Consider the following 16293-nt stretch of genomic DNA (forward strand, 5'->3'; position numbering starts at 1 on the left):
TTCATTCCACAGAAACTAAGCTTAAATTGACTTTCTATTATACAGTGTCCTTAATCTAGCATTTATGAGGTATTAAGAAAGTGGGGAAGACAGAGGAGATGGAGAGAATCACTGTAACAGCTAATATCCAGCTGGACACTAGCATTAATGTAAATTACACTGCACTACCATAAAGGACTCCTAGCTGAACACCAATAGTGTAAAGCTGGCACTTTTGAATTTCCCTGAAAAACATGTCATACCAGCTATCATTATGTTAGAGGTTTCTTAAGTTAGTCCAAATAGCTACTGCCCAATGAGTATCACTGTAGTTTGTATAATACCTTAATTATCCATGAAAGTGCTAGTGTGTTCAATCTAAGAATGCAGGTAGCATCTCTCAATTACTGTCAATATTTTTAAACAAGGTTCTATGTAGTGGCCTGGTAAAAGAGAAACAAGTTATCTGTCAGAAAAATCACCACTTGGATGATTCTCGGGATCCTCTTAGTTTTGGTCCATGAACTTATTCATCACATATGCACAGAAGATAGCATTCTGTAAGAATATGAAGCAATATTCTCCAACCAGATGACTTCCAGATGTGTTGTACTGCAGCGCACATAATTTCTAGTCACCATGGCCAGTGGTTGTGTTGCAAATCCCTTAATCCTGTCCACTCAGCCAGCATGGCCATTGGTCACGGTGGCAAGAAATTATGGGTGTCGTAGTAAAACACATTTGCAGAGCACCAGATTAAGGAAAACTGATACAGTTTACTGGTTAGATTAGCAACAGTCTTTCTCGAAATTTAAAATGTCTCCAGTCATCACATGGACAATAACAAGTATGCAGACCCATTCCAAACACAGCTTTCATATGCACTACATATTCTACAGTTGTATTGCTGGACTTTACCATGGTCTTTGAGCTTTCAAAGAAGATGACGTGTTCATAATAATGGAATAGCCCAGTTTGCTACTATATGTTGACAATATTAGAACAAATGTTAAAGCTGCTGCAACAAGAGGAAGCAATCTAGCACTGCACAGTCACATTGAAGAGAAGTACTTCTCAACAGCACAATCTACCTTACAGAAAAAGTAAAGCAAAATGAACAACCAGGTGGGATTGATGAGACAGTATTTATTTTTGTAGTACGAAACAGAACACTGAGTAAATTCCCTGCTGAATGTGGATAAGCCACAGTCACAGAACTGCAAAACAAAACAGCCTGAGTTGATCTTGCAAATGTCACTGTTTAAGAAGAAAATCATTCCACATATACATTGTTTTGGTCTTGGTTAAAAACTCAGAAAAGAAGCCTTCCAAACAAAAAATAAGTAGAAAACCAAATCACCACCAGAAATGCATGACATCAGAAAAAAGAACCTTATTTACATAAAAGAAATGGACCACATGCCCACTCTCAATCCAGAAAAATTGGAAGGCAATCTCATCTACTGTACAGATCATTACAAAACATGTTATTTAAAAAAATGTTCAGGCTTTGACTGAAGTGACAGCAAAGAGGAATGAATGCAGAGGCAGTCAATAAGCAGCCACTGCTGCCTCCTGCCCCTCTCTGCAATCACACAAAAATCTGTGAGGACTGCATAAAAACTGTTGGTGTGCTAGAAGGCTAATACGGCCAAATTTAGCTTCTTTTCAATTTAGATATTTCAGATGGCATTTGTTGCTTATTTGCTGTTTTCTGGACTGCTGCCAGCAAATTCAATGGCAAATCAAGAGTATGGCCCTTTCAGGGAGCAAAACTGGCCCCCAAACCCAACAAACTTGTCCTCCCCTGCATAATGCACTAAGCAGAATTCCAGGTGAAAGATACTCAGGATGAACACACACAACTGAGGAGGAAACAGTTCAATACTCAGTATGCCTTCCAAAATGTCCTGTCCTTGACAGCTTTGCTAAGCTCTTGTTAACTCCAGGATGTGGCTTCCTTTAGAAAACTGATCTCTCTCATATTTGGTCTTTCTCTTCTTCTTCTCCCTTTGACTTCCCCTAGCCTTACTGTCTTCTCCAGTGAGTTTTGCTTTCTTATGATGTACCCAAAGTACAACAGCCTAAGTTTCATTATTTCTGCTTCCAGGGAAAGTTACTGGATAGTTATGACTCAGGGCAATCTGACCCAGTTCTCTTTCTTCAATATACAGCAGCCACCTATTGCTTGCCTGTAGCCTCAAGTAACTTGAAGTACTCAGCCTCTGGCCATGAAGCCATTTAACCATTAGGTCTAATATCCGTTGCTCCATCTCTTTCCACAATGGCCAAGAACCACAAATCTGATGTTATTATTTCCCATGTAGGGAGAAATCAGTCGAGGTGCCTGTCTAAGGTGGTGTAGTCAAGAAGCGACGTGAGTGGGGCCACCAGTGGGGATAATCAGTGCTGGCACTTGGCTCCCTCTGGACAATTATGTGACTGCCTGAAGCAGGCATAGTGCCTCTTTTGTCGAGAGGCTTACTGGAGCCTGTGGGGGTGTTTAGTGTATGCCCTCCTCTGCTGTTGGGAGTATGAGGTCCTGAACCACTTATGTGGCCTAGCGGCTGGAACCCCTTACACCTGACCATCAACCTGCCTTTCTGGATGGAGTCCATCCAGTCGTCTGCTCACACATTAAGGAGACCCTCCCTACCAAAGGGGAGATCCTCAATGCAGGATCACGTCTCCTGGGGGAGTCCAGTTGAACAGAGCTAGGCATGTTGGCTGACAGCCACTGCGCCCATCAGAGCCTTGCCATTACACTCCACATGGTGCCTAGCCACAGAGGTCTGGTACTAGGCGAGCTTGGATGTCTCAGTTCAGAGCAGGTGAGAGGCATCCCTAAAGTCACTCACACGTGGCACCTCTCTTTTTCCATCTGAACTGTTGGTATAAGCCCATGGTTACTTTGGAATGGGAGACTTTTAAGTCCAAAGGATGCAGCCCCATATTCACCTTGCCCAGACGTTCAGTAAATGTCCCTTGAGATAGACTGGTGTCATATGCTCCTGCTTTGACGTCCCTTGCAGCAACTCAACAATCCTGCAGTTGGGCTCTGTGTGCTGGAATAAGAATGGAACGTCCTTCCCAGCTCCTGGTACATTGACTTCACCCTCTTTGGCATGTGTAGGGAGGTAGTGGGGATTTTCATGACTGCTGGGCAATGTGGAGCAAAATGGGGAAGAATGGGAGCATCATCAGTGTCAAATTCTCAGAGGCTAAGGCACAGAAGACTGGTTGTAGCTGTCTCTAGTCCCAGGTCTGAGACCATCCTGAGCACCTGCTCCAAAAAATGCCCCTTCTCCTCTGAAGGGGATGCCAGGTCTTGGGTCACCACAGCTGAATCTGGGGACAGCTCTGATGGGACTGTGAGTAGATCGACTTCAGGTTCTACAAGCACCAAGGCCTGGGGTTGATTCAATACTAAGAGCTGATTTCTGCCAGATGGCCTGTCCTCGTGGCAGCCCAGCATCACTGTTCTTGGTACCATGGGCCAATGTTGACTCAGACAGCATCACTGAGTAACCCAGACCCTGCTCTGGAGCAGATGAGTGAGGGCGACCAGTTGGAGGCCCAATTCCTACAGATGAGGTAGAGTGGGATCAGTCCCAGCATCTCCTGGTCCCTGAGCGCAATGACACTGCCAGATGGACCACCATGGTATCAAGCTGATCTCCAATGTCAACAACATCACCCTCACTTTAGCACCCAGGGATTGTAGGAGAAGCAAGTTAGCCTACAGGGGCACTGGGGCATTCTCTTGGGAGTGTAGCCTCCTGGGTGCTGATGTTCAAGATGATGGGAGGTCCTGGTGTCTCCATGCCTGCTCTGTGATGGCCTAGCCCAGGCAGACAAGGCATAGCAAATGGCCATTGGAGGGGGAGAGCCTGATATTTCGGGTAGCACAGCGAGGGAAAGCTGCCAAGGATGCCATCATGGAAGATGGGGAAGGTGGAGAGAGACAAAGAAACTGTACAATTTGTTTGATAGATGAATTCTACACACCTCTAGTCAGGGGTAAGATCCATGGAATTCAGTGGATCCCAGGCAAGTGATAACTGATTGCAGCCTCAGTAATTTCTGGTAGAATTGTGTTGCTTAACTGCTGATAAGGATGGGGTTGAAGGACAAAATAAATAGCCAGGCACATATAAATGTGTCACTGATAGTTAGGAATGTAAGGTAATTATTTAGCATTATGTAGGCTTGGTATCCAAAAATATAACATCCACTTCTAGCAATGTGAACTATTTTTTCCAGTCCCATTACATGCTTTTCTAAACATTGTTAAGAGTTGAGGTTCAGCACAGAGATAAAGAGCCATAACTAATAAAATAAAATGTGTGGATTTAAGAGGATGTGTCTTAAATGTTCGAAAAGACCATTAAGATTTGAGACACCCAAAGAGAAGTCAAATTTCTGGATAAACATAAAAATCAGGAGGAAAAAAATAACTCAAGCTGACAAACAATAAGCCCAATGAGGTTTCTCAGTAAATCCTATCTAATATTCACATACCCTTTTCATTATAAATACATAGGATGTAAATCACATGAAATAGGGAAAAGAAAACCAAGCAGCGAAATCAACTTTTAAAAAGCCACCAATAGTACATTTCTATGCAGGTTTTGATACTATGAAAGTCCCAAATGATGAGCCAGGGGATGCTGTAAGTTCTGGGGTTGTTGTTATACAACCTAAACATGCACAAGCTTCTTAAAAGGCCACAATGGAAAGAGATGGAAAAATATGGCTGCTCCTTTCTCCCATCTCATTATGCATGCTTTTCTATCTGGCACCAAGCTATTGAGAGGCAAACTGGCACATCTCAGTGGAACATTTGTTATTTGTACTGTAACATGAACACTGTTTTGAAAATCCTGGCAATCAAAGCTTCCTTTTCTGTAAAACAAGAATGGGGAATCTCCAGCTACTGGTCAAATGCAGCCACTGGGTTTCCCCACCTGGCCTACCAAACTGCTTGTTAAAACCCTACCCAATCTGCAAGGCCCGCCACGGCCATCTGCCTCAATGCTGAAAAAGGGAAAGGTGTATCTCTGATCTGTGGCAAGTTGGGGATAAGTCACTTCTCCTGACCCAGCTCTGCAACATGGGGACAGAGCTTGTCTCTGGACAGCAACAGAACTGACATAAGCTGTTTTCCTCTGGATAAAGCTAAGAAAGAGCGTGCCTCCCAGAACTGACCAAGGAAAATTGCTCCCCCACATCAGCATGTGGTGCGTATGAAGGCACGGCTCACCATGCCAGCAGGGGCTGCATTCACACTGAGCAGTGGCCACACCCACGGCTGGCATGTGACTCCCAAACTCCCCACCTGGGGCCAACAGCTGAAAATGGCTCCCTGCCCTGCTGTTTTTCTACTGAACACACCCCAGTGCATAGAAATCAGTCTTGTATGTTGCTCTATTAACAGAGGAGCTTAACGCAGTATTTTACTGTGCTCACCTTGTATAATGCAAATATCAGTCGGAAAGAATTTTTCTGCTAATGCTGTCTCAGTGACCCTGATCAGAAACTGGTCCTTACGACAAAGAAAATTTTAACTTGGTTTTAATATATTTACAGTCGCATTTCATTTTTTGTTTGTTATTAAATATGTTGTTTAGCTATTGCTCTCATTACTGTAAGCCGTCCCAGGATGATTTCCATGTAGGATGGGGTAAAAATATTGTAAATAAATAAATAAAACAATGAAGTTAACTTTTTGTAATAAGTATCAGCTTCCCATTTTATTACATTGCTGTTTTCAACACCGTTTGGCTGCTTCTGTTTGTTTTGAATTATTTACCCTGTTTGTATTATTTTTCTTTTATTCTGACATTTGTAAGCTGATCTGACTGCATTTCAATATGGAGGGGTGAAATAGTGGTGCAGAATGCCCCCCCCCCATTAAATAGGAAGGACACCTAAGGACACGTATAGGCCCGAAGTGTTCATGTGTGTTTTGTTTCCACACCAACTTAAGCACCAGTATGCAAGTATGTGGGAAATCTAGGACAATTCATAACATACATGTGCTAAATTTCCTGCAGAAAAGGTAGGTTTGTTTCTGATCTAGAGTGGAATTGACAGCACATATTTTCTCAGAATTAAGTCCCTCTATTCAAATCGGCATTTTCCCAAGTAAATGTAGACAAGTTTTGAAACTGGGAAGAAGAACAACTAGAGAGTACATGTGATACTGAAGACCAAGATGAGAAGGTTTTAAATCTTTCACAGTTGCCAATTTTAAAATGAATTCCTGCACATAAAATTAATTTATGGCTATATACAATGCAGTTAAGCCATAAAACTGTTCAATACTAAGACCATGTTTTATCACTCTGAAAAAACATTTGTATTTTAAAAGAACAAACTCAAAATCTCTGCATTCCAATTAAGACAATCTAATTATCTTTCTGCTAAGCGTTTTTTAAGAGTCTGTGCCAAATGTGTTCTGCTGAGAGTTAAAACTCAGTTTTTAGTTATGAAAGAAAAATGTCACAGTCTCTCTTCCTAATTTCTTGAGATCCAGCTGTTGGGACCACTCAGTGAATATTTAAATGCCCTACTTTCCACGGGGAATAGCCTTGACAGTGCCTACCACATAATTTCAGGCACTGAGAAGAAAGCCTTAGAATGATGAATAGCTGACACTTGACCCACTGTTCATTTCCAAAGTTGGAGGGAAGAACAACTCATGTCGCAGTTAAGAACAGAAAGAGAAAGCTCAAAACATTGCTTTGTTTGTGGTTTCTGCAGAGCTCCCTTGCCTGATGCTTCCCCCTTGATGTAAACTACTGAAACTGGAGGAGGAGGAAGAAGAGGCTGAGGCGGCAGAGAGAGAGAGAGAGAGAGAGAGAGAGAGAGAGAGAGAGAGAGGGGGGGGGAGGGAGGGAGGGAGAGAGGGAGGGAGGGGGAGGGAGAGGGAGAGGGAGAGAGAGACTTATTTGATACAGTTACCATAGATCTTCCTTATCTGATGGACACTGATTTTTATCTATCTTCCTGATTTTTATTCTATTTTTAACTTTTTTATTTAAAAATAAATAAATAACCGAGAGCCTGGCATACTACAAAGTGACACATCAGCCTCTAGTGCTAGCTTTATTTCCAAGAATGTATTGGCTGCATTTTGCAAATTCTCTGTGCACCACCAGTTTACTTTAAGCGAAATTATCATTTTATTGTCCTTCAAGAGGACAAATTTATGAGTTGGCATGTGAATACCAGCCCCCACCTCTCCCTTGCATATAGCTCTTGAGCCAAGTGGCTTATCTTTGAGCATTAGCCATTTCCCTTCAGTGGAACGGATGTTGGAGCAGAAAAATATGGGCTGAAATGAGCAGTTTTACATTTTGGAGCTCAAGCCCCATTTCTGCCTTGTACTTAAGTTTCATGGGCAAATAAAGACAGGTTGCTTACCTCTGGCTGTTGTTCTTTGAATGGTCATCTGTTCATTCACACATATGGGCTCCACACGCAAGCATGGAGCCTGTTCAGGAAGATTCCAACGTTAATTATTTCTATTCAGCAGGCACCCTTCCCTCAGCATGTCCTGACATGAGGAAAGGGCTCCCACCTGATCCTCAGTCTGAATAGCCATGAGCCTGCCATTGTGGCCCCATGTCAGGTGGACCAGCTCCCAGGGGCCCACATGAATCCCACAGTGGGCAGCTGGGCCATCCGAGGGTGACACCACAGAGGGGAAGGAGGACAGGTTTGTGTGAATGCACTCAGATAACAACAATTACAGGTAAGCAATCTGCTTTTCTTCTTTGTGGTCTCTGTGTGTAACACATGGGCAACTAGAGACAGACAGTGTCGCTACTGAAAGATCAATGACAAGATTGCCCCGCTGAAGGCACAGTCCGCTCTGGCTTGCACGTCATGGCAGCTGGGTTTCAGGAAATCTGACAGGTTCTACCAAGTTGCAGCCTTGCAAAGGTCAGGCGGGGGTACCCAGCATAAGACAGCCATGGAAGTTGTCATTCCTCACATGGACTGGGCGTGCATTGGCCCGAAGGTCTGGAGTCCTTGTAGGCTTGTAGATTAGGAAAACAACCCATCTTGCCAATCTTTGCAAGGAGTCCCTTGTTTCCATTACTGTAGCATATGAAGAGTCACATTGAATGAAGGGAAAGACATCAAGAGAGTGCAGTGCCGTCTCTATCAGGCCTCACAGTGCCATGAGGAAGGCCAGTAACTGTATCTTGTTGAAGTGGAAGGTGGAAACCTTAAACCTCCAGGGTAGAAAGGAAGCACTGGGTCAGAGCACCAACTTGTCCCCATGGAAGGTGAGATAGGGCAGGTCAACCCATAAGATGGCTGAGGTGATTGCCACTAGGAAGGCAGTCTTCCATGACAGTAGGTGTACGGGTGCAGTAGCCATGGGCTTGAAGGGTTTTCTAGTGAGGGCTTGGAGAACTTGGTGGCTAGTGCAGCCTGGTGCACTGGGATCAAGGCCTCCTGGTTTCCTCTCAGTATTAATGATGGATGGTGTTTGGTGCTGGGCTCCTGCTCTGTATTGAGTGTGCACAGGAGGTCAGCAGGGAGCGCCTGGTGCTTGGCCTTGGAGTGTTTGCCACAGTCTTCGGCTTTAGAAGCGTCGGCCATTTTGAAGGCTCCTGCTTCTTCCCCAGCAACTTCTTTCATCACGTGGCCTGCAGTCGGCAGATCACTTGAAGGGAACCCTGCAGTGAGTAATGTAGAGGAAGACTCTGGGGCCTCCGACATGGCCGCTCGTTCCAGCAGCTGGGGGGAGCCAGTCCCAGAAGACCCTGCTCCACAGCTCTGCTTTCAGGCAGTCAGCCTCATGCTTTCTTGCTCATTTGGGGAAGGCCTGGCAGTGGGCTTCCACCAAGCGACCTTTTCTGACAAGAAGAGGCAAAGTGAGTGGCTGTCGGGTGGAGGCAGGTTGCTGCCACAGCTTGAGCAATGTCTAAATGAAGCTTTGAGCACCACTGTGGCACCAGAAAAAGGGTAATAAGGCAGAGAAAAAAATAAAAAGTGAGCAGTAGAGAAACGTGGGGCTGAGTATATTTTTGAAGATTTTTTTAAAGGATGAGGTGACAGAAAAAAGAGACAAGACTGGAAAGGGGAAATGAGAGATCCTACATTAGAAGAGAAAGGAAAGAACACATGAAAAGGTAAGCGAATAGCTACGAGAGCAGAGGAGGAAGCACGATGGTGGTTGAAGAAGAAGTGAGGATTATGTGCTGCGGTGTGGCCGGGAGAGGGGTTCCCACTGAGAAGAAATCATTGGCTTTGGAATCTTCTCGAACAGATTCCACACACTGCGCAGAGCCCGTGTGTGCAAGGTTCAAAGTCCATGAAGAAGCACTATTCTTCTGTTCTCACCAACTTGTCTTCAGGAGAATGGCTATTTTGACAAAATACCAAATGTGCTCACCAACCAAAAAAGTTTGGGGACCCACACTTCCGTAACAGGACTCTGAACAGCTGTGATAAAACCCAGCACAAACCTGAGTCACAGGAACTGTGGGAAGACCCTCACAGGGTTGTTGTGAGGATAAAATGTATTATGAAAGCCACCTTGGGTTCATGGGGGGGGGAGGGAGGGTGGGAAGGCAGGATATAAACAGAAATCAATACATAAAAATAAGAATGACTAAGAAGCTATAGAATGCAAAAACCAAATATAAACATACTTGAAATCACCTGTGTGCTGAGGGGTCAAAAGCACCAGCACCAGGAGGGCTTCTCAGAGAATGACAATCCGTATTTGATACACTTACCTGTACTAAGTATGGAGACCGGCCTACTGTTTGCTCAAATTATTTAACTGGGATTGCTGCTCTGAGCAGGATGCTATGATCCCTTCACATCACTGAAACATGTTTCCAGCCTTTTTGTAGGCATGTCATATATTGTTCATCTTCATAAAACCACATTATACGTATCCAGTAATGCTTTTCCTTGTGCATGCAGCTTCATAGCTGTGAGGCAGAGGAAAGGAAACCTTTATGGCTGGTTCGCACAACAAACTAGGCTCACCGAAGGTTGGTTAACCCACGGTGAGCTACTGAGCCTGCCAGTCAACACATTTTGAACATGCAACCCCAGATTGGGGATTCATATGTCGAGCAAACCTGGTCACCAAGAGTTAAGTGCATGTTAAACAACGTTCACATAACCCTACTACAAACTGAATATTATGTGAAGGCTGTTAAACTCCCAAATAAACCACAGTTCACACAAAACAGCAACACCCCTTCCCCACCATCACACCTGTCCTGGGTTGTATCAGAGTATGTTCCATCTCATGCTGAAGTGAATAACCTTCAATGAGTCCAGTCTGTCATGCAAACTGGGTCACAGCATCATTACTCCACCCTCGGTGTGTGATATATGCAGTCTCCTTTCATGTCTCCAATCTTGAATTTTAAAATTGTATCTATCAATGAATTATTAGCCTTTGCAAATGAAGTCAGCATATAGGAAATAAACATGATCAATGTGCACTAAACTGAGTCCTGCCTCTTTACTAAGCAAATACAAGAAAACATGCATCCAGTAATAAATTAAGCAGGAAAGCACATTTTCACCAGACAGAGAGTTCTTTTTCCTGCAAAGCAAGGGCTAAAGTGCAGTCAAGGTCATAGCCAAGGTCAGTCAAATAAAAACACAGTCCAAAAGCAGAGTCAGGTAGAAGTCTGGAGCCAGTAGCGCAGAGGACCAAACAGAAAAAAGATCAAAAAGAAAATAATACAGAGAGCAGAACTGAAATTCAGCCATTGTTTCCTACAGCTCTCTAGTTACAAGCCAACGCTTGGCAGAGCTACTAGAGCCCTACCCAGAACACAAATGCATCTCAACAGAAGAAAACCTAACTCATGAGTAGTCCTCTTTAGTAAGTGAACCTGGCCACCATCCAATCATGGATCTTAGGGTACCTGATTTCTGGTGGGGTGGGGGGAATAGATGGTGGCCCAGCATTCTCTTCCATCTCTCCAGGAGGCATTTCCAAGGCATTCCCCCAAGAGTCCTAACTGCTTCTTGTACTGCCAGGGTCTTCTGGCAACCTCTGATGATGGCGGCATGAAACCTGGGACCATGATTGGTGAAGTCTCAGAGGAGGTCTTGGAGGATTGAGTAGCAAGGGGAAAGCAAAGAAGAGCTGGGAGGGGAAGTTGGGAATGCATGGCACAGCATCCTCATGGCAAAGAATATTTTGTTCAACACACCTTCAAATTCAAATCTTGACAAATGGGTTAACTGTATATTAACAGGAGGCTAAAATAACTAGCTAGAACATGTACACACTGAATGTTAAAAAGCATGTGTCTCCATCATGAGCTTAAATGATGAAGGGGTTGGAGCAACTCCCCTATAAGGAAGTTAAACAACTTGGACTTACAAAAAGGTTGAGTAAGGGAAAACATGATAGAAGCATTCAAAATTAAGTGTGGGGTGGAGAAAGTGGACAGGGAGACATTTTTCTTCTTCTCTCATAATACTAGAACCTGGGATCACCCCAGGTGACTGGAGGAAGAGTCAGGACAGATAGAAGGCTGTGTTTATTTACACAGCACAGTTAAATAATGTAATTCCCTGTCACAGGAAGTAGTGTTGGCCATCACTTTGGATGGTTTTAAAAGGGAGCTCGATGAATTCATGGAGAATGAGGCAACCAGTGGCTACTAGTCTCACAGAGTTTGTGCTACCTCCTTCACCAGAGGCGGCATGTCTGCATACACCAGTTGCTTGGGCAGGCAGAGCTCTTGCACCCATCCTGCTTGAGGAATCCTGGGCAGCTGGTTTGCCACCATGGGAATGGAGTGCTTGCATGGACGGAGCATGGGTCGAACCCAGCAGGGCTTTTCTTATGTTCTTAGAAGAATGAAGGAATACGGGTGAGTGAGACAGCAGCTCTGCAAAGAGGCTCTTTGCCTTCATAAGTCTTAAACCTATTTTTGAAAGAAGCGACATGAAGGAGAATAATCAACCTCAACCAAGCAATATATTTAATACAAGTAATCTATGAACTTGGTGGGTGTTTTAATTTCCCCCAAAGCTGAATAAAAGGGGAAATGGCAATTAACTTTGTCTCATACCCTGGTATAAACCTTTCCAAAATATTTAATTAAAAGCCAACTGTTCCTGACAGGAAAAGAAAAACTACCACCTCTGCCATTTCCTTTAATATAGTTTAACATCTCCCAAAGTCTTCATAAAAGAAGAAAGCATTGACCTTGGCTAATGTATTAATCAAATCATTGTCAGCAAATCCATGGTGTGTAATAGTCATCTGTTAACCATGGGTTTCATCCACCTAATTCCAGCATCATTGTCAGGACTGGCAGCCTGGAGGTCAGCCATCATTTGGGCTTGGAAGCAGAGAAACGCTGCTTAAGTCCATGTAGCCCAGTAGCACTGATGCTGAGCAGAAGTGGCTGTCTGGGGTTTCAGGAAGGTGTTTCCCTGCTCTACTTGAAGATGCTGGAGATTAAACCTGGGAGACACAATCCACTATTCACAACTCAACCACAACCCATGAGCTCTTTGTAAGAGGTTTGTGGTTAACAAACCACGGTTTGTTAGCATAGTTGGGTTCAGCCAACAGCAACAGACATCATTCAATAAAAACACATTCTCATCCTGTAATGTTGCTTGTCATGCAGTGTGAATCTAGTAAAAAAAGTTTTCAAAAAGACAACTATGAGATTACAAAAGGAAATATTGTAATATTGCGCTTTCAGACCCTCAACGGTCACATCATGAGGTCACCGACATCCTTTTCACAACCTCAATCCTTTTCAGAACCTATTGGTTCTCAATTGGCCTGTATCAGACCTGTTTGTTCATTAAGACACTCAACTTCATGTTTCTCAAGAAAAGCTGTCAACCCACAGATTTAATACTAGCAAGTAGCAAAACTCGACAGTCGTATTCTAAACAATAGGAAATGAAGAAGGATGAAATAAGGACTTTATAGACAGGGCAACAGAGCAGTAGCAAGACTGCTAAATAAAACAGCTCCAAACCCAAGGCTAAATGATGAAGGTAGCAATACCAAGAATTAGCACCAAGGTCAGCTGACAATCACTGAAGGTTTGAACGACAAAACTAAAAGGCTATTAGCCAAGTAACTGGGTAGGAGATGAGAGAGAGAGCAAGATGGTTCAAATTACAGATGCTGCAGAAAAAGATGATGGGAATTAGCACACCCATCAAAGCTGCAGCTAAAAAAGAGTTAGGGTGCAAGCTTGTGCATATTTAGACAGAAAAATACAGCTCCCAACATTACCCACGTAGCCAGCCATGTGGCTCAGGAATGCTAGGAGCTGTAGAAGATTTTTTTCTCTGTCTAAGTATGCAGAGGAGTCTAAATATGCATTCCTCAGCTGCTAGATCACAAGGCAGCAGGATAAAGCAATGTGGGGAGTTACAAATGTCCAGGAAGCAGGCAGGCTGACCATTTCAATTGACCCTATTTCATTATTTATACATTGTTTTATCTGACTCAAGTTTCACCCGAAGCAGTATTCAGTGGACTACCTGACAAAAAAGGATCTTTATAAGGCCCTTATGCACGTTATCCTCACCTCTACAAATTCATGGGCCACAACATGTCCCTGCTGTGCTACCCCAAAAGTCCCAGGGTGAAGCAAAGCACCATTCATGTAAAAATGAATGCATCAACTTTGCAGACAAAGTTGCAGTGCAGGATTAGCATTGCCTGTATGGAATCACTGGCACCACAGGCAGAATTCAGTTTTGCTCCTGGGAAGCTTTGTCAAGGTCATCTATCACTCAGAATACACTCATGACTTTACAAGAGAAAGATGGGTGGGTATGAATTCAGGTGTCCTTCCTTTTAATGCATGTATTGATTGATGTCTTCTGACATAGCAAGTGTGGAGGCATCATGAGAAAGCAGTTGAAAGACTGTATGGCCCTGGATCCAGGGGCTAAGTGTCGCGGTCACATCAGGTTCTGTTTCTATGGCTATGGTGTAGCTGATTCTGTGGCTGGTGTAAAGATGTCAGTGAACAACAGCATCATGGGACCATGGAGCAAGAAGAAACAAAAACTGCCTCAGGATGGCAACACAGAACAAAAGCAAGCCCCCGTTTAGAACAGATGGAAAGGCTCTCCTGTTAGGCAATGTTACTCCACTACCCTAAGGTCAAATAGTACACCAGGAACAGAAAAAGTAAAAGAAGACAATTCTAACATTTCAAGTAACTTAGAGTCGTCTTAACACAACAAACCCATATGCATAAAAGGGCATTCCATCACCTTTACACACACACACACACACACACACACACACACATCATGGGGAAAATCCCACCAAATTGCTGACTCCAAACATTTAAGGAAGAATAAAGTGATCGATCATGATAAAGCAGACTTCCTCAATTGGGTGCTATCCAGATGCTTGGAATGTCAAATCCCACCAACCCCAGCCCCCACAGCCAATGGTCAAGAATCATGGAAGCAGCACTCCAAAGCATCTGCAGTGCACTGGCTTAGGACAGGCAGTGATGAAGGATTCAACAGGTACAAATATCAATTCAGCTATTTCATCATTTACCCTATCCCTAGCCTGGGAGCCTGGACTGAAGCCTTACACATAACGTAGTAAAGTTATGACAGCTGACACTGTTATTTCTAAGCCCCACACAAGAGTTTAAATCAGCACTTGTCTCAGCAAATGGCAAAGAAATGGGACTTCAGTCCTTTCCAAATCAGCACATATTCCATTCTCAACTGATTCACAATGTGTGCATTTTGCTTCTGTACCCAAACACAAGTAGCATTGTAAGATGCCGCCCTCAAAACACTGATGTTATGTAACTATCTTTGTCAGGACAATGAAAACCAACTCATTAGTGGGCTCCTTATGAGAACACAGCTATTATGTTAACTACTAGGACAGGGTGGGTAGGGGTGGGTTGAAAACAAAACAGGGCCTTCCAGTGCAGTAGAACTGAAGGGACTAAACTGAAGCCACTTCCACTCCATTGCTGTCAAAGAGGCTAATGCATGAAAATATAAAATGTTTATGTAAGATTTAGTGCTATTAACAGGGCTAATTAATATGCAAATACCCCACAATGCTGCTCCTAAAAGTTTGTGATTAACATGGTATAAGTGGATGACAGTGCAATCTATTAGCAACAGGGCACAATCGCATGTTCAGCCCTACAAGTCCTACATGCTGGCTGGGCAACACTGGGGTTAGAATCATAGAGCGGTACTATTAGAAGGGGTCCAAGCCCCTGCTCAACACAGGACTCGCAGTTAAACCATCCCTCTCAGGTGACTGTCCAGCTGACATCCTGAACACCTCTCATGTGGGAGATCCCATAACCTCCCTAGGTCACTGGTTACATTCCTGCACCACTCTAACAATCAGGACAGTTTTCCTGCTATCTAGCTGGAAACTGGCTTCCTGTAACCTGAGCCCATTATTCTGTGTCCTGAACTCTTAATAGGGCTTCTAGCTTGTACTTGCTGCATGCCTGGGCCATGTTGCCCTCAGGCAAGAGAAGAAACATTGCAGACATTGCAGGTCACCACCACTAAGAAGCCACTCAGTCCTTTCTAGGGCTCTTGCTGTGTAAACACGTACAGGATTGCACGCTTAAAATTTGCTGGCTTCAAGCAATTGATGACACAACTTCAGAGAATATCTAGCTTCTTACTGCAGCATCAACCCTTTGTTAGAAGAAAACTGTTCAACTAATCATGGTCTTATAAAACGCTTAAGCAGCCAAGCAATGACCCACAGACTCTGAGCATCACCTTACCAGAATTTCGAAAGTTTCCTGTGTATCATCCAGCATCTGAACTTTGATAGAAATAAGTTTTCCTGTAGGCGTTGTGGGCAACTTCTGCCCATGTTCCAAAGTGCTGATCCCAGCATTCTCCTGAACTCCTAAGCGGGATCCTGCTGTTGACCTCTGCTCCACTTCACCCATGTTTGCAGAAACAAGTTTCTATTTCTGGCAGAAAGAAAGGGATAAAAAAGGAAACCATATTATTTAAAGTATTCAAAGACAACAAGGCACACAGGAATTTACTGATCTACATCTCATTGTATGCAGCTTTTTAAAGTATTAATTTTCCTCTAAAGCAGAGATGGGTATTGTGTGGTCCTTCAAATACTGCTAGACTACAATTCCGACGATCTTCATTCATTGGCCATGCAAAGTGGTACTGACGGAAGTTGGAGTCCTTCATCTAAAAGAACATCTCCATCCATTAAGCCTACCCTAAAATCTTCATCAGAGGTCCTGCTTCAGGAGCCACCTTTAAAGGATGCTAAGAAGGCGGCTA

At 43.7% G+C, this 16293-nt stretch overlaps 1 protein-coding gene across 9 annotated transcripts in view; it reads right to left on the reverse strand.

Annotated features, from left to right (window-relative positions):
• FARP1 (FERM, ARH/RhoGEF and pleckstrin domain protein 1) overlaps positions 1-16293 on the reverse strand; it is a 227148-nt gene that overhangs the window by 163470 nt on the left and 47385 nt on the right. For all 9 annotated transcript variants that reach the window (XR_006414629.1, XM_044429479.1, XM_044429478.1 and 6 more), the window contains exon 2: positions 15765-15959. Coding sequence is in view for 8 of the 9 variants with exons in the window: in XM_044429479.1 (XP_044285414.1) it covers positions 15765-15935 (171 nt within the window). In the remaining variant the exon portion in view is untranslated. The remainder of the gene's footprint in view (positions 1-15764; positions 15960-16293) is intronic.

This window comes from Varanus komodoensis, unplaced genomic scaffold (assembly GCF_004798865.1).
Source record: "Varanus komodoensis strain SLA01 unplaced genomic scaffold, ASM479886v1 scaffold2, whole genome shotgun sequence".
Lineage (NCBI taxonomy): Eukaryota > Metazoa > Chordata > Lepidosauria > Squamata > Varanidae > Varanus > Varanus komodoensis.